Here is an 18,159-nt window from a genome sequence, read left to right on the forward strand (position 1 = left end):
CGCCGCCGCGCCGCCGCCGCCCGTGCCCCCGCGCCGCTGCCCGGCTCCGCCGCTCGCTCCCATCCTCCGGCGGCCGCCGCTCCTCCTCCTCCTCCTCCTCCTCTCCGCGCCCGCGGGGCGCCCGCCCCTGCCCGCCCCCGCCTCCGGCCGCCCGCAGCGGGCGCCGCCGCCCCCCCAGGAGAGTCCCGCGCGGCGTGGGGCCGCCCGACGGCCCCGGGTCCCTTCGCCTCCGCGCCCCTCCGCAGCGCGGGAGCCGCCTCGCCCTCGCGTCCCCTCCTCAAACCCATCCCCGCCGCCCTCGCCGTTCCCGTCCCGCAGCCCTCAGGGCGTGAGCCCTCGCTCCGCTGCGTGGCACGGGCAGAAGGTGGCCGCGTCCTCTTCATGAGGGCACCGAAACCTTGTCCGGGCGGCTTCCCAGCCCCCGGCACCCCCCCCTCGGGGGGCTTAAATTTTCCTGAATCGGGTTTTCCCATTTTTTGACAAGTGGGTGGATGTCCACCGATAAGCATTGCCGCGTTTCGGGGATCCGTGGGAGCATTCCCTGCACACATGCAGTGAGAGCAGGGCCGTCAGCACCAGGCACGTAGGACACAGGTGGGCTGAACGCTGTGCAGCTCCACGTCCTCTGGGTGCACCATGGCTCCAGGGTGCTTTGTTGATCACACCTCATGCTGTAAAAGCAGAAGATGGATGAAAACACAGAGAGGCGTTTTCATCACCCGTGTAACCCTCCCGTGTTGGAGGTGCAGGTGTAGGGCGGTGTGCTCAAGCTCTGCAACCACAAGGAAGCTTCAAAATGGAGGCCGGATTCTCGCAGTGAGATACATGCAGCCTTGTGGCACAGCACTGGTGAACAGGTCTGTGCTGGGGGTTGGTGCTGATGGCTGGGCGACTCCTGCTCAGCAGGCAGTGCTTTGGGCACGGCGCTGTGGGGCTCCTGCCAGGCCTCTGGGCCTCACCACAGCCATGGCTTCAGCCATGAGAGCAGACATCTCGAGGAGTGTCACGGAGAAGCAGGTAGCACCGTACCTGTGGTAAAAGCATAATTTTGAAATTAGAGCTAAGATACTCAGCCACAATTAGCTGATTTCATGCGCTCTGATTTCCAGGTGCCCTGGCAGACCTGTCTCCATAAAGCCTCACATCCTGCAGACAGATGCTCAGTGTTCTCGGGTACCCTGTGCCGAGCACAAGATAAGAGAGACACTTGTACTCCAAGTATGCGTGGTCTGGAAGTTGGGAAGTCCAGTGAGGCAAGGAGGGCAGTAACAGTCAGAATAAAATTGATGTGTGGGATCTAAAAATTCCTGCTGGACACTTTGTCCTCCTGCTCGTCACATTGCTCAAGGTAAGTTCACAGAATTCCAGAGGTTTCATCTTACCAATACTGACTGCAGCTCAGGAGCATCACAAGGACACTGTGCGTCTCCTGTGCTGGAGCTCTGACACTGCCAGGGGGAAAAAGGGAATGTTGCAGGCACTGTGTCCCTTGGGTCTGAGCTGTGCAGAAGTGGGGAGGGAGCAGGTTGTTGGCAGGGTGCAGCAGCATGGCTGGGACCTGGGGTTGGTTTGCCTGAGCCCACGAACATGCACAGTCTCGGGGCTCTGAGACAGAGGGGACCCTGCCTTCTCCTCCTTCCTGTGCATTAGTCTTTAAGGAAATCTTTGAGATTTCTTTCTTTGTTAACTGCTCTTCAGCTGGTGACAGAGGCAGGCTGTGCAAAGCTGAAGTTTCTCCTACATAAGAGTCTGGCAGTGCTCACTGCCACTGTGGGTGCCGGTGGGGATTGAAGAGGTCACAGAATAACGGTAAGAGCAAGTTCTCCTTTTGGTGTGGACTGTACTGGTGTACTGCGCTGAGGCTTAGTCCTGAGTGCTGCTTAAGCACCCAGATGAGTTTTCCATCCTGTCATTCATTCTTCCAGAAATGTCCAACCTCTTTTCCTGCCAGATTGCAGTGATTGTGAAGAGGGATGTCACAAGTGCATAAATCCCAAAATGGTAGTAGTAGCAGCGTTCGATTGTTTGCTGTTTGTTGTCCAACTGGATCTCCCACACAGATGACGTAAAGCTGTAGTCAGGTTTGTGTAGGTCAGGCAGCAAAGGTCAGAGCAGCCCATCAGTTCTGTCCTGAAGAGGAGCTGAGCATTGCACTGTTTGCACTAAGATGCTTGGGAAACATTGCTGCATCAGTCAGAAGGCACCACACTGGCCGTTCTTGGGGATCATCAGCATCTCTATTGACACCCAACTTGAAAACCTGACAGCACCAGAAAGAGCAGGTCTGTGTACCACATCGGTGCACCGTGCTGAGAAGTGAGGCATGCATTCAAATAAATAAAACAAGGCTGGTTCGTAGCCCTCAGCTGTGTGCCATGAGATGAGGTCACAGTGTTGGTCAGTGTTAGCTCCTGTGCCTGCTGGTGAGGTTTTGTCCACAGCAGCACTTATCTGTCTTGTTCTGTGCTGGCTAGTGTGTGCTGACTGTCTGTCTGTGTGTCTGTCTGCTTGCCCCTAGGTGCAGCAGACCTGGCAGCTGCCTGGGTGTGCCTGTCTCTCCTCCTCCACACATGGAGGATTTCCTCACGCATTCCAAATGTGTACGCTTGCATTGCTTTATTATTGTTATTATTCTACAGCAGCCACGTGCCTCATAGTGGTATTTTAGGATCTGTGACTCACTAAACCGTAATTTCCTGCTAGTAGCCTACCTGAAAAGAATTGTCTTGGTGGTGTCCCATTTGCAGTGGGGAGATGTGCTGCTGGGTGAAACCGTAAATATGGAGAAAGATGCTGGGCACAGAGCCACGAGATCCTCCGACCTTCTCCTGGCTGCAGTGGTTTGTCTCTGCCCAAGTGGTGATTAATTGACAGGCAGACGTAGGGCAGATTCCTCACATTTCCGGACAGTGCTGTAAAGAACAGAATGTGAGCTAAGCAGGCAGAGCACCTGTCTTTATGGCTGCACTGTTCTAGCTGGGTGTGAATTTGCTGTATCATTTCTGGTGTTGGTTAGATTTTTACCAATTACAACTTTTAAGGCTGCTGTGAGGTCTCAAATCTATATAGCAAAATCATAGAATGGAATCATAGAATCATTGAGTTGGAAGGGACCCTTAAAGGCCATCTAGTCTTTAATGAACAGGACACTTCTTGTCCATGCACTGACTTTGATGGGACTGGTGGTGGTGGGAGAGTTGTCCCACCGAGTCCTTATGGACAGCTGGAGAGGCAAACCAGAAGTCTCGCAACTCCCCAGATGAACCCGAACCAGGTTGTGATGAAAATGGTGCCGAGTCCCTGTGAATGGGAGAAGAGATTCCTGACTGCTGCCATTCAGCTGGAAAGAGAATACCCAGGCTGCCCTCAGCCTCCAGCACGCACAGCTGCTGCTGCTAAAGTCTGTCATCAGCTTAGTCAATCATCCATTATTTATTTCCAAATCATATGTAAAGCTCTGCAACACAGCCTTTGGTCTACCTATGGGGAAAAGAAGAGACAGAGCTTCTGAAAGACCTGGGAAAACAAAGGCAGAGAAACCTCTGAAATTCTTTGCTTGGGAGATTGTCATATGTAGTTACGTCTAAAGAAGAGAGGAAAGGGAAATAAATTCATATGCAAGAAGGAGTTGCCACCTTGGTGCATATTCCTTTGATCTCTCCATGTCATTTGTTGCAGTTGATTTCTTTTAGCACTGGAGCTCCTTTGTTTACACGTGTTCCTAAGACACAAAGTGCTTCGCTCGTCACGTCCCTCATGCATGTTTCCCTGCAGCCTGGGCCATATGTGTGGCTGGTCACCAGTCCCTACTGCCTGCCTGCTGGAGAGAGGGCTCCTGGCACCAAGGAAGAACAGTCAACAGAGATGTTTGCAGGCAAACAAGAGCATCTTTGTGACAAGCCATTTGTTAGGCATGTGAATGAACAGCATCTTTGTCACAGAAATATTTGCTAGCAAAAAACATTAAGAGGTAGACGGTAAAACAGAACAGCTGCTCAGAGTGAGGATGAGTGTTCCAGATTGCTTTTAACGTACTGGATTCCTTCATTTTCATAAAGATGATGGCAGGGTGCTGCCTGAGAGACTTGGCTCTGGAGGCCAGATCAAACCCATGTCATCATTCTGAGTGGTTTTCTTTGCATTTTAATTGAGTTCTCTAATCTGTAGAACTGTTCGGTTGCACCACAAGGGAAGAGAATGTTGCCATGAAATTTGAGAAACCCTTTTAATCTCCTAGCATCTATGGTGACAGGCCACCTGCAGGCTGCACTCACAATCTGTTGGGCTATCCCTGGAGCTCTGGGAGAGCTCCTGCACTGTGCTCAGACCGAACTGGAGGGCAGTGAGGTTTGTTCTTCTGTTGTGTGCAAAAAGAGTAGATTCATGGAAAAAAATACATCTTCCTTAGCAGGCAGGTACTCCAAATTACTGCAAAAGTAATGCCTGTATCTTTTGCCTCTCATTTTTCCTTTATCTTATCTACCAGCATCCAAGACTGTCCTAGTTCCAAAGGTACATCTACACTATACAAAAGAGCACAGTGAGGGGTTTTTGAATTAGCAGTGACCTAGATCTGAGCTCAGAACAAAGGGTTCCTGAGACCCTATGGAAGGAAGCAGACACTCTCTCTGCTAGCCCAGCTGTTGCTGCCCTGGGAAGATGCGCAGGACTGCTCCATGTTATACCACAGCATCAAGGACTGTGTCTCCATGCATCAGCCTCCTGGTGTTGCTAGCAGGGACCTGCTCAGGGCCTTCCTGAAGGTGAAGTCTCGTTCCCAGACTGCTGAAGCACTGCACATTGTGCAGTATTAATCGGGAATAAGGGACTGCCCAAGTGAAAGGCAGGCAGCTCCAGGCTTGTGAGGATCATGGCACTGGACGAGCTGTATTGGAGGACACTCGCCTTCAAATCGGTACAGGAGTGAGGAGGAAGTCAGCCAAGTATGAGTCAAGCCTGATAGTGTGCAAGTATAACTGGATCTTGGATTACTGAACAACATAAAAAGCATCCCAGAATCCACTGACGCCCTGTGTATCCTGCATGGCTGGCACTCAGAAGAGACACGTTGCTCTGGTTACACACCCTGCTCACACCTGCAGGATCAGGCGGAGGTTGCAACCACTTTCCAGGACAAGTGTGCATTTTTCAAAACTCCCCATTTGCTAACATAACTAACACCAGAACCACTGGACTTACTTCGCATGTATGGCTGTGACTCATTCAGCTGCATTCTTCCATAATAATATGTAGGCAGGATTGAGTATGCATCCAACTACACCTAGGCTTAAAGAAACGTCCCTCTCAGCTTGATGGTTCAACCCTATCACTGTTTATGAGATTAAAAATGAAGAGTGGGATCAAATGGGGACATTTGTGCTTCTAATCGCTTACAGCTTACCCACCTTACAGCTGAACTGCAGGAGGAAAGCTGTGAGCACTCATTTCACAGAGCAAGCAGACCAAGCAGCTGCCTCTCTGAGACCCATCCCAGCAACATGTGAAGGAGTTAAGATCTCTCAACAAGCAGAGGTGTCTGGAAAGTTTCTGGTTTGGCTAAGCCTTTGAAAACCAGGGCTTCTGTGGGTTGTCTCAGTGTGGCATCTAGTTTTATTGTTCTCTGTCAAGGTGGAGGTACAGTAGTTGGCCACTTTGTCATGCCTGACTGTGAGCAGAATGCTGTTCTCTGGACAGGACATCAGTGTACTGAGCACAGCTGGCTGGAGTGATGGCAGCAGGAAGGGCTGTGTGGTTCTCCTGCCCATTCTCACATGCCTCTGGAAATCATGGTGGTGACCAAGCGGGCAGCCCTGAGGAAGCACAGGCTGACTCAGAGTGTGTGGTCAGCGATGCAGTAAATGGTGCTCTCTGCTAAGTGAGCACTTAGCCGCTCCACTGGTGCCTCGGGAGGCCCTGCCGTTCAGCCGGCTGTGCTATCTTTGGAAGAGGTGAGATGAAGGTGTTTCACTCTCCTGACCTTTAATGCTCTTGTGCTGTTACTGAGTTTGGAATGTCGGCTGCAGGTCCTGGGTCAAATTTCGATGCAGATGCATTCCCCTTTACTTTTCCAGTTGGATGTATTTAGTCTGCTTGCTGTCCAAACGTGTGGAGGGTGCTGCAGTACACAGCTGAGCAGATGGATCCTTTTGTCCCAGAGACAGATCCATGGCTGAGCACAGGGATTCTTATGTCTACAGAAGTGCTCGAGTGCAAGCTGCAGTGTAAACTGGAGATCTTGGCCATTTTGCACATGGATGGCTGACCTGCTCACAAGAAAGCAGAAATAGGGAGATAGGCTCTAAAAAAAGGAATGCTTCTTGCTGTATCCCCAACATTCATCATCCTTTAGCAGCATGTGGGGTTTTCCTGAGGACACACAATCCCAGATTTGCTAGAAATAAATTTGTGAGCTCTGGTGAGCTCAAAGCCCCAGACAGCATGGTTGCAGGCTTACCATCTGTGCGTTACTCTAGGCCTGCAGTTCACATTGTGGGGTTCTCAGCTTTGTTCTTTTGTTGCAAAAACGGTTCTGTTCCCACCGAGGCAGCTTTTCAGGCCAGATCCATCTCCCAGGACGCTGCAGTGATGGAAGGTAGCCAGTACAGTGTGGTATCAGTACAATCCTGTGTGCAGTGCAGTGGAAGCTTAAATGAGCCTTAAGTGAAGAAACATCATTGATTCATCCTGCAGAGAGGAGAGGAGTTCTAGTGAGCCAGGGTCTATGCAAAGCTTTCAGACTCATTCAGAGGAGCCATGTGAGGCTGCAAATACGAGGTCCCAAGTGTAGACATGTAGAGATTAGCACTATCACTGCTTAATCAAAGCTCACTGAGGATTTCACTGCTGAAAGTTAGCATTTATATGGTGAGTCCTGCAACACACACTGCTTTGCATTGTAATACTGATTTTAAAGGTATTTATTTTCCTGTAAGCTGTTGAGCACAGTTGATATTAGCTGTATCACTGCAAGGAGAGTCTGAAGAGCAGCCTTTATGGCCCTGCTTGTCTGAGCCCAGCTGTCACTGTGATGTCTTAGCCTGGAGCAGCAATGTTCTGGCAGCTCAGGAAAAGGCGGCTTTCTGTTGTTGAGGAGATTTTGCCTGCTCTGTTGGCTCCTGAATTTTCTCTCATGTTTTGAGATTTGTCCTTGTTCCTGCCTGTCCTGTGCCTATTGATCAGAATAAGCCAGGTAAAACAAGGTACATTCAATGCAGCAGTTCCAAATTTCTCAAGAAAAAGAGGACAGTTTTAAGCTACATTTGTGATCCTCTTTCCTTACTCTACACTCGCCTTGGAGGATCAGAGTATAAAAGTCATTGCATAGTACAGCACATGCTGTCAGAGAGACGTGGGAAGTTTCTGCTATAAGTATCTCAAGCTGGAAATTCCTTTGTCTTGGACTGCAGCTACGAGCTTCCTGTCTTCATATATCAATAACATCTCCTCCTTCATAATGTCATATGTAAAAATTCTACTATATACGACTCCTACTAAAACCCGAGATATATTCCTGATGAATTTTGGAAGTGGAAGATGAAAGTAATTTTTTTTTTCCAGTCCAATGTTTATTTAAAATACTGCATGGTATCAAGACAAGCAGCAGTTGAATACTACTTAGGGAAAGGTGCAAATATATTTTCTGCAAGGATTTTGAAAACAGAGAATCAATGGTGTCAAGAGTAGCAGATGCCCCAGAGAAGGAACTCTGAAATCAGAGGCAGTGAGAATAAGAAAGAACAAAAATAGTATGGAAAAAGGAAAAGATGAAGGAATGAGGTGTCTTGGATGAGGAAGTAAAAGGGGAATGCTACAGTAAAAAGAGTACTTTTGCACTTCAGGGAGGAAGCAATGGATGGTTGAAGATGTAGCTGATGCAGCTTCTTGAAAGCTGAACTGATGGCTGGAACCTGTGTGAAAAACATCATTTCTAAAGCAGGGCCACAGCAGCACAGGTGTGAGGAAGCAAACCTGAGTGGCAGTGGCAGTGAAAAATCCTTGCTGAGTTGTAAAGAGGCAAAGTGTGCAAAACCCTTTGATCTGTCTGGTAGCATTTGGTAACCAGACAACTGTTCTCTGGAGATGCTAATTTAATCCTAAATTAATTAATTAAAAAAAAAAGTTCCAACCTTTTCTGTAGTAATCCCTCTGGTAGGAATGGTGAGCAGGATTTCCGAGACCTGACTCACTGTGTTCTTCAGATAAATCTGTGAAATTACATGAGATGATTGTTTTCCAGTCTGTACCAGAGGTGGATTGTAGTCAATGGTACAAAGGCACGGATCACCACCAAAAAAAAGATACATACTATTCCCAAGTGAGTAGCCAAATGTGCCAAGATGGGCACAGTGGAGAGGTGGTTAAGGAGAAAACCAGTTTTCTAAATGGGCACAAATAGTATTAAAGTCTGAAAAGAACTTTGATTGCCTTTTTTGAAAAGCACGACTACATGCAAGCTGAAGTACAGAATACCTAATCTTCTCTACTGCATTTGTTCTGCAGTAGCAGAATAACAAAAGCACAGTAATAGCAGTCCTTTAGTTCCACCACATCTGGTACTGAACCCATGCAGAGAATAGAGTAGTGTGCAGCCTGATTGTTCATTACTGCGGCTTCATCTGCTCCAGCTAAAGTCAGGAAGACACAACTTCCATAAAGATGGACTTGCAAAATCCTTCTTGCATAAATTCAGAGGACTGTGCGCGTAACAGTGAAGTATGTGACCATATGGGACAGATTTTCTTGGCGCTTGTCAGCATATCTGCCAAGTCTGCAGCTTTCTAGGTTTTCATCGTGCTGAGGTCAGATGCAGTGTATGAGGAATTCATCTGAAACCAGAAGGTAAGCCAAGAACGGGCCTGACATCAAAATGTGACCTTGTCTTGTTCTCATTATTCCCATAATTTGTATTAGCCAAATATATATTGACTGAACAGAGAGAAAATCAATACTTTTCCTCCAAAATGAAAATATCTACATTAATGAAGGTTATAAAGTTGCTCATACGACCTCCTTAATATTTATAATGCAGATTTGTAGGGCTGTTTTTTGGCTCTTGTCAAATCAAAAGATCAACAGGTAAACAGTATCACAAAAAAAAAAAAACCACCAAGCCAACAATAAGCAATGAGTGTTTTGGATTTGTCATTTTTCAGCACACAACTGGAACTTTCTTTGCAAGCAGTAATATTGCTTAATGTACTCCATTTCATGTTCACAGTTTTGAAAGCGACAATGAGCTACTGCAGTCATCTGTTCTAATCTCTTCTGTAAAACAGGTAATGTAATCTTAACTGGTGGTCTGTGATTACAGTTTCTTATTTTTATTTGAGCTCTGAAATTTATTTATGAAGACGTTGGGTCCTGACTTAAAATCTTCCAGGGATTTTGATGGTTTATTCCAGGGGCTGATTACGGTCATTATTTTGTCTTACCAAGTCTGTCTTCTTTCAGCTTCTAATCATCAGATCTTGATGTATTTTTTTTCTTCTGCTAGATTGCACAAGCGGCTACTGTAACAAACAAACAAACAAAAAAAATCTTTTGTCTTGGCAGCTATTTGTCAATTTATTGTGGTCTGTTCTTGGTTAAGCTGAATAGACCAAGTTACACTAATCCTTTGCTGAAAACAGGTTTTCTAAATTACTCATCAGTTCTGTGGCTCTTTTCTGAACTCTTTCTTAAATACCTCAAAAGTGCAGACAATGGAACTAAATTCTGTTGTCACCTGTAATTTCTTTATTCCCCAGTTCTGCCCTATAAGCCTCGCTTCAAAATCAGGTATTATACTCACCTTTTGAAACCAACTCATTCATTTCTTTTTAAGTTTTCTAAAATTTTCAGAGCATCTTGAGTTTTTCCAGGGAAACACATTTCCATGGGCGTGAATTTCACTGACTAAATAACAGATTATTGAAGGACAATATTAGAATGTCCTCTGTGTGAAGACTCTGTCATCTACTGTCATTTTTTGCATTTGGTAAATGAAACATTTTCACCAGACCTAGATAGTGCTGATTTTTGCATTCTGATTTCTCAAAGTTAGAATTTCAGAAAGGACAAACACAAATGCCATGCCAAATACATGTAGTAAATAAGAATGATCTCAGCCAATCTCTCAGCCAATTTACTGGTAAGATTTATTTTGTAACAAACCAAGCTGCCTGGTATTGACCATGCCTCTGTTTGCTTCTCTGATTGCATCTCCTGTTGACGAACTCTTGATTCTACTGGGATCAGGTCAATCTAACTAGTCTGAAGTCACTTTGGTATTTATGTCAGCCCCTTTTAACAATGGACAAAACAAGACTATTTTTCAGTATCCAGACACTGAAAATTCTAGATGATCTCAGAAAGAAAAAAAAACAAAAAAAAGATCAATACTAGAAGCCCTAGTAGCTCTTAAGTCAACTCCTGTAACAATCTCTTCTGATACCTTGGAGAGTAATGAAATCAAACGGGAAGCAACACAGGCTTATACCATAAAATACTTGCTAGGTCTTGTCACTGCAGCAATGAGTCAAGGTACTATTATCAAAGGTCTGACTTGGAAACTTACATTCATTTTTGATTCTCAGACTGGTGGTGCCTATTGAAATGATCTGATTTCTACAGGCCCAGCCATTTGTGTGTGTTTCAGCTACCTGGTACCGAAGCTTTACAATGAAAAGGAAAGTCATTTCAGTGACTTAAGAGAGTTTCTGCAATATGTGGAACTATGCATTATTTAGATGCATAGGATGGGCAGGGTCTGTATGAGTAATAACTTCAGTGTTCAGATTTCTTTTAATTCATAATCCACTGGTTTTCAATCAAGGACTGTTTGCATGTGAGAATCAGGCAAGAAAAGTCTCTTGTTGGGCTGCTGTCTCTCTTTTGGAAGTTGTAGAATTATTTAAGTGTTGCCATCACGATTGAGAAACACAGTACTGAAAAATCTTCTAACTGAGCAGTTAGAAGAATAGACTATGCTTGACCTTATTAGCAGTATCACTCATTTTGTACTGCGAGGCTTTGGGGGTGGTGGGAATTGAGCCAGTCTGCTTGGAGCCATGGGATATGGTGCAACTGTCTTCTGGTTGTTTACTTGCTAAGTCATTTAATTAGTTTAGTTTCTTGATTATTCTTCTTTCTGCTTAAGCGCTGTTGCTGAAGTAACTCGTATATATGTGTGTATATATACATACTGGGGAATGCAATCTAGGTAGGGTGACAGAGGCACAAGGTTGAAGCCCAGCCTCTTATCAACACCTCTATGGATCTCAACCAAATTAATTTCCCCACTTCCCTCCCCTGAGTCACAATTTTCCCAACAGACCCAACACCTCTTACATATCCCGTAGCACCACCTACTGGGATGAGAATTCTCAGATGAATCTGGTACAGGACACTGGGAATACGGTCCAAAACCAATGTATAAAGCTACCTTATAAATGTATAATGTGTTTTTAGCATTTTTCTAATGAGTGAGGCAATGAAGAGATGACAGGCATGGGCAAACTTGCCTCTAACTATTTACCGTATGCATTAAGAGGGTTTAAAAGTTATGATGGATGCTGAAATTAGATATTTGAGCTGCATTAAGGATACAGAAATTGATACAATCACTTAGTGTTCTGCTCACATTACAAATGGGATCGTTATGACACACTGTCTTCTATAGATTGAAAGAGAGCAGGTCACTTTTATATCACAATAAGTATTTTATGAAATAGTTGACTTGTGTAGACTGACTGAATAAGCTGCAATGTCTTTGTAGCTTCACAGATGAATTTTAAATTGTATTTGGGAGGTGATATTCTGATGTAGCCTCGGGCTAATAAATCCAGGGCTTATCTGCCCAACCGGCTGAGGTCTCAGTGTTACAGAAATGAGGAAGGCAGCTCCTGGAAAGGACTAGATTCTGGATGTCACTGAGACAAAAGACAAGCATTGAAAATTGGTATGGGAGATGATATGGTTAGTATTTAGAAAACAAGTGCTCTCTGTAGTCACTTCCATTCCATCAGTGGTGAAAGGTAGTCAGGCTTCAGAAAAATAGTATTCACAAATGCAAAAGTCAGCGTGTCCTGATTTGAGAGGCCTGAGATCTTTGGACTGTAAAGCAAGAATTTACAGCATTTAATGTATTCTGTGGATGGATTGAAAGAGATTTTAAAATATACTGATAAACCTGATAAATAATGACTGTGGAAGATAGGCAGACATGGATTTTAAAAAGTAAGAATCATACAGACAGAGAAATGTGTGATGACTACAGCTTCCCATGTCCACTTCTGTAAATGTTCAAAGACACAGGAGACATTTGATCTGCTATAAAAGCCACTGTGGATGAGAAAGTAGAAACCCACAAGCAATACAGAAAATCAGGCTACAGCTTCTGTAACCTTGATACTTGTCTGAGATACAGTAAGAAAAAAAATGGTTTTTCTGCCCAGAATGAAGTCCAAATTTCCTCTCGAATGCTAATAAGTCATAAGCTATACAATGTTTCTCTCTACTCACCTTTTCCTTTTAGGAAAGAATGATCATATTGAGCTGTACAGCTGGATAATGTGCACAGAAAAGATACTCTAGCCAACACAGAGCTTGAGTTTGAAGGACATTTCTTTCACTACAGCCCTGATAAGGGTATACAAAGAGAAGGCTAGTCATTTAGCTGAACCTCCCTTAAATCCAAATCCTGTTATAACTTGGAAACAGAAAGGTTATTTAACATGATTGAGAGATTTGATAAAGAGACGGACAGTAAACAAGAGTTAACAGTATATTATGGGGCTGGGTGAAGAAGACAGTAGAGATTGGTACGGCTCATGACATCCTTTTTCAGTACAGAGCCCAGGCTGACTATGTTAGGAATGGGCTGCACAGTGCTATTAGATGCAGTGCCCAATACATGAACAAGACACATTGCTACAAATCTGTTCTGCACTGGGGAAAGTTGTCCTGGAGAAACAGCCCTATTGATGGAGGTATTCATTGCCTTGTTCTACCTTCTGTTCCTTCAGATGACAGTCTACACTTCGTGGCACTGAATCAAGCTATGAAGGTCAGTCATGTGCTGTGTTTCTGCTGGTAAATGTTAATTTTGGACAGATTTGTAGGACATTTAACAGGTCTGTATTCATCTCCTGATGTTCCTATTATCATTATTTATCACTGGATCATGATAGCTTTAGTGTCCCAGCAGAGCCCCAGATGATAAGTACTACAGGAATGCATGCCCAGCTTTGCTTTTTTGGCTTCACTTCAGTAGATCAGCTATACTTGTGCATCTCCTGCTCTGTCATCTTGACTTTTTCTTCTTCTTCAGCAAAGGAGATATTTAAAACACTGGGGAAAGGGAAGCAGAGGAGATGATTACTTAAGATCTTTTGCTTGTTAATCTGTAAATGTTCCTGCTCCATTTTCCATTGCACTGACAGAAAAACAAGACCAATTCTTTGCTAGATGCACAACTATTGCAGTGTATTGTCTAAGCTGCCACATCCCTATGGATTTTAATGCAGGGTGCAAAGCAGAGAGGTGCTGTGGTATTTTCAGTTATACAGATTAAGCTTTGGTGTAAGAGGTTTATGTTTGCTTGGCGTACATGGTGAATCTCTGTGCTGTGAGCTTAATTAATTAAACCTACCCTTTTCTATTGAAGTCTTATGCCAAGTACCCACTGACACACCACACTTGGCTGATGTGGTTGAGTGAATATCCCCAGATGAAAGTTTCTCTTATGTGCAGAGTATCATCTTGCCAAACAAGAGCACTTCCAGCACTGTACGTCATGAGGGCAGGGTCGCACCTTCTGGGTCTGTGTTGTGGCACAACAAGACTAGTATCTCATTCTCTGACGGTGGAAAATGCAGCACCAACATGATGGTTTGATATTTTTTCGATACCAAAGGGATTGACCTTGCCTTTGGGACATATTGAAGCCAAATATGAGATTATCTATATTTGAAAAGGAAAATTCACCATTTTTTTAAATGCAGCCTAAGATGGGAAGTATGTTACTCCTGCAACAGAAGGGATGGATGATCCTGAGAATGAGCTTTCTCTACAAATTGCATTCCAGAACTATTTGAACAGACTTCTTGTGCACCCGTAGTTGTTCCAAAAGCCCACACAAAGCACTGATGCACCAGTAGTTCCCTATCCCAGAGAGGACTTCATAATTTAGAGCTCACAGGGCAACAAAAGGAAGCCTACAGTGATGCTCTCTGCAACAGCTTTTGAATGGAAAGGACTTGGATCCCACACCCTCTCAGACACAACTCCGGTGACCAGGTAAATCTGCTCTCTGAAACTCTCAACTGAGCAGCCAGAAGTCTTATTTAGCTGTCAAGCTACAAGGCTCCAGTAAACTCCTGCCCTGTTGTGCCACCAGTATACTGACCTGGAAGTTTGCTCTGCCCAAAGCAGAATCCAGTTACCTGGCAAAGAAATCCTCTACAGAGCAGTATTACCTGAAGAGGAACATTTTATTATAGCTCATACAATTCTTTTTTTTTTTTCCCACAGGCCTAGCAAAAACATGAATTCCCCACCTTCCATTAGCTCAGCCATTAGTATTAACTCATTCAGTCTGGGCCCAGGGACAAGCAGTCCCTGCCACGCTGAGATGCTGAGCTGAACATTTTTTTCTGTTTTCTCCAGGTCTTAGAATCAATGTATGATGTAACCCCTGCTTCACGCCCTTGGTTGTTGTGCTGCCCAGCCCCACAGCAAACTCAATGCCTTCCTGTGTGGGTCTGGAGATCTCATGCCAGGGACTTGGAGCTAAGTGGGCCTGGGGGGATGCAAGCAAGTAAAGTCAACTGCTCAACCTGTTCATCCAAACAGAAAAGATTGTTAGCAGCGATTCTAGCCTATTCAGTTTTAAAAAACCAACAACATAGCCTGAGATCAATATTTGAGTGACTTGTCTGTCTTCAGTGTTGGGTAGTGTGAAAGCACAGGTGAAGAAGCAACATACCAGTCAGGACAGAAATAATGTTTTTTATTGCGACCTGCAGGGGGAAACATGTAAAATTACAGGGAAGGAAGCACAGGTGTTAGGGTTACCAGGCAACCACAGTATTAAAAATAATGTGACAGGAAAGCAGGGAAGAAGGGACCCAACCGGAGAGCTGCCTGGCCAATTAGGTGCCTGAGTTAGTGATGAAGTGAGCACATTAGGATTTCATGGCAGGTGAAGAAATCTGAGGTAGACAGATGCTGCAGAGAAAAAAATGTACGTCACTAAATGGACAGAGTGGAGATGAGAATTATTATCACTGGAATAAAACCCTCTATTTTAATTATTATATAGCTTGGAGTTGTACAAGCAGAAAGATGATGAGAAGTTCCATTTGTGATCTGCCTCTGATATTTCTGGTTTGATTTTTCAGCTCTTTCAAAACAATGAAATTAAGCTTTTCTTTTGCACTTCCTGATCTGGTCAGCCTGCCCTGTTCTGCTTCCTCCCACTGGGCTGCACTGAACACTGCCACTGTGCAGCACAGGGCTCGCTGCCAACCAAGCCCTAGTTTTGACAGAGAGTACAGTTAACCAGGAAAGCACATCCTCATTTTGTACTTCACAGTGGAGACACTTATTTTTCTCAGACCTTCTTTCAGATCAGCCAGATGCTTGACTAAAGACATAAAAAGGACTTCACGATTTGGCCACATTTATAAATTTATAAAGCACTGCAAAACAGTGACATTCAAGGCCTACTGAAAGATATTCTGTAATTGCTATGTAGTGTGTTGTGGAGACTGTGACTATTTCTAGCATGTGCAGTACAAAGGCTCCACAGGTGGGCAATTGCTTTGCCTTCCTTCCCCCCACTGCCCTTGGCTCAGTGGCTTTGAGCAGGGTCAGGATTCTGCTCCTGGGCTCGGATCTGCTTGTTGGAAATGGGGTATCAATGAAATACCAGCTGGCTGCAAAGCCAACGAATGGATCCAAGTTGGAGGCTGAGCAGCAGTTACCTGATCCATCATCCTGCCTCTCCATGGACACCTCTGTTTGTCTCCAAACCTGTGCATCTCGTAGGACGTAGGACAACTTCTGGGTCACGCATGTGTCCCCTTTGCTCCAAGGAGGTGATCCCACACCTGCAGATTGTACCTGTTGCCTTCTTCTCTAGTGGGCTTCGGTGCTGACAACGTCAATCCAGCAGCAGATACTACTATTATAAATGTCTGCAGAAACAAAAAGGGCAGCATCCCGACTTTCAGTGATGCATTAATAAGAGATCACATGCCAGATGACATAACTGGTGCTTCTTTGCTTGAGATCTCATTTCCTCTTCTGCCTGCAGTCGTAGCAGCCATGTGGCATCTTGACATTTCTTCTTTATTAACTTCTTGATAGATAGCCTTTTGGGGTTTATAAGGAGATTAAGGAGATTAATAGTTTTCAAGAAGCTTTTAGGATGTTAGCAAGGTTTTATCTTTTTTTTTTTTTTTTCCCCTGTACCTTTAAACACGTGACTCAATAAAGCAATGTGAGCTACTCTGAGGATGCTGGGAGCAGTACTCTTCTCAACACGCTCAGGCTCCTGCTGCTTGCAGCAGTGAGCTGATAGCAACAAGGGGAACCCAGTTCTGAAGAGGGCACCAGCTGCAGCCATCGTGGCAGCCACTTCAGTTAGATCTTCCCTGTGGCATTTTTCCAGTAGGAAAAAAAAAAGATCACACAAGCTTGTTTTTTTTCTATAGTCAGTGCATGTGATTAGCAGTATTTATAAAAACTGTGCATAAAACAGTATCTCAGGAAGGAAAAGTACAGGCAGATGCACTGAACAAAAGGAGAAATTAACGACTTTGAAGTCAGCAGAAGTGCCTGATTAAGGATGTGAAGAACAGAATTCTGCAATCTGGCCTTTTATAGGTTTCTAAAGCATCATTCCACAATGAATTCTGAGGCCTACAGAAAGTTATAGTATAAATGACTACATATGTAGTGTCACTAAAGATACTGTTGAAATTTTCATTATTTTCAGGATGGAAACAAGGAAATCTCACCAGCAAAATGATAATACAAATTAAGGGAAACATATTCATAGTAGCCCAATTAAACCTCCCCTTTAAAGATGTTGTGGATGTTGTGGTGTTAGCATTTTCCTTGCATTGCTTATAATTTTCTAGTGCTTCTCGGTTCTTTTTTTTTTTTTTTTTTTACCAAAACAAAAAGAAACATTTTTCCATTCCTATTTAATATAAAACTGGTAACAACTCACTCATTTCATATGCAGTTCAAGCCCTGCAATTTTGCATTAGGACAGGAATTTAAATTTCCCTTGCAATTCAGACGAAAGCTGGAGTTGCACAGAAGGGTCAATGGGACTTGGATCTTGTTACTATTACAGTGCGAGTTCAATCATAGTTTGGCAGAATCCAAAGCACTGTGATGATCTCCTTGTTCTGAAGCCTCTGATATGTTTTGGGAACTACCCAGGGTATAATGACAAGGATACAGAGACAATGCTTTTTACCTGATGGCATACAGCTAGATTATTATTCCTGCCTCTGTGTTCTGTGGAGATGTGCACAAAGACTACCATTAGTAGACAGAGTCCTCTCAATTTAGCTCTGTTTATGTGAGACCATAAAGGAAGTCCTTGCTAACGTCCCTTCTGTACCCACAATGCGATCGGAGCGTTCAGCTCTACCAGTCCCACCTCCACTGCGGATACAGGAGACTGTGAATTAGGAGCAGTCTCTTTTATTCTGTGTGTTGTACATACAGTGCCTAGCAGAGAGGATCATAGCAGGACAATATTCCTCATTAGTTCTGATAGCAGAAATACATAAAATTAATTCCACTTGGGGGAAAATGATACTAAATGACATCAAAACGCTAGGGCATGAAAAGGTACGTATTTTTATCCATGTGTTTTATGCATTTTTTAAACACACAAATAAATCCTTTGTGAATATGTCTGACTATCCACTCCTCCAGGTGCCTTTCTCTGACACTGAAGGCAGCGAGCATAAATTCCTCATTTTACCTGCAGAACTGATCAGGTCCCCACCTGTAACCCACACCTCCTGCTACAAAAGACAGCACAGCAACACTCATGAGGACCCCTGCTTCAGAGAAAGCTGAGGGAAAAAAGCCAAGACTTTCATCCTGCAGTGAAGGTGAAAACGTTACCAAACGAACAGATCTTCCCAGCAG

The 18,159-nt window shown here is 44.4% G+C and overlaps 1 protein-coding gene across 4 annotated transcripts in view; it reads left to right on the top strand.

Moving 5' to 3' along the window:
* MAP3K9 (mitogen-activated protein kinase kinase kinase 9) overlaps window positions 1–17,978 on the top strand; it is a 122,928-nt gene extending 104,950 nt beyond the window's left edge. Inside the window, exons 12-14 of one of the 4 annotated variants that reach the window (XR_016466891.1) lie at window positions 1,110–1,348; window positions 9,218–9,275; window positions 17,941–17,978. Coding sequence is in view for 1 of the 4 variants with exons in the window: in XM_090141108.1 (XP_089997234.1) it covers window positions 1,110–1,135 (26 nt within the window). In the remaining 3 variants the exon portion in view is untranslated. Of the gene's footprint in view, window positions 1–1,109; window positions 3,985–9,217; window positions 9,276–13,004; window positions 14,460–17,940 lie in introns of those variants that run through there. The other 3 variants (XR_016466890.1, XR_016466892.1, XM_090141108.1) reach the window with 3 other exon arrangements.
* The last annotated feature ends 181 nt before the right edge of the window (window positions 17,979–18,159 follow it).

Source organism: Phasianus colchicus, chromosome 5 (genome assembly GCF_987193195.1).
Source record: "Phasianus colchicus chromosome 5, bPhaCol1.hap1.1, whole genome shotgun sequence".
Classification (NCBI taxonomy): domain Eukaryota; kingdom Metazoa; phylum Chordata; class Aves; order Galliformes; family Phasianidae; genus Phasianus; species Phasianus colchicus.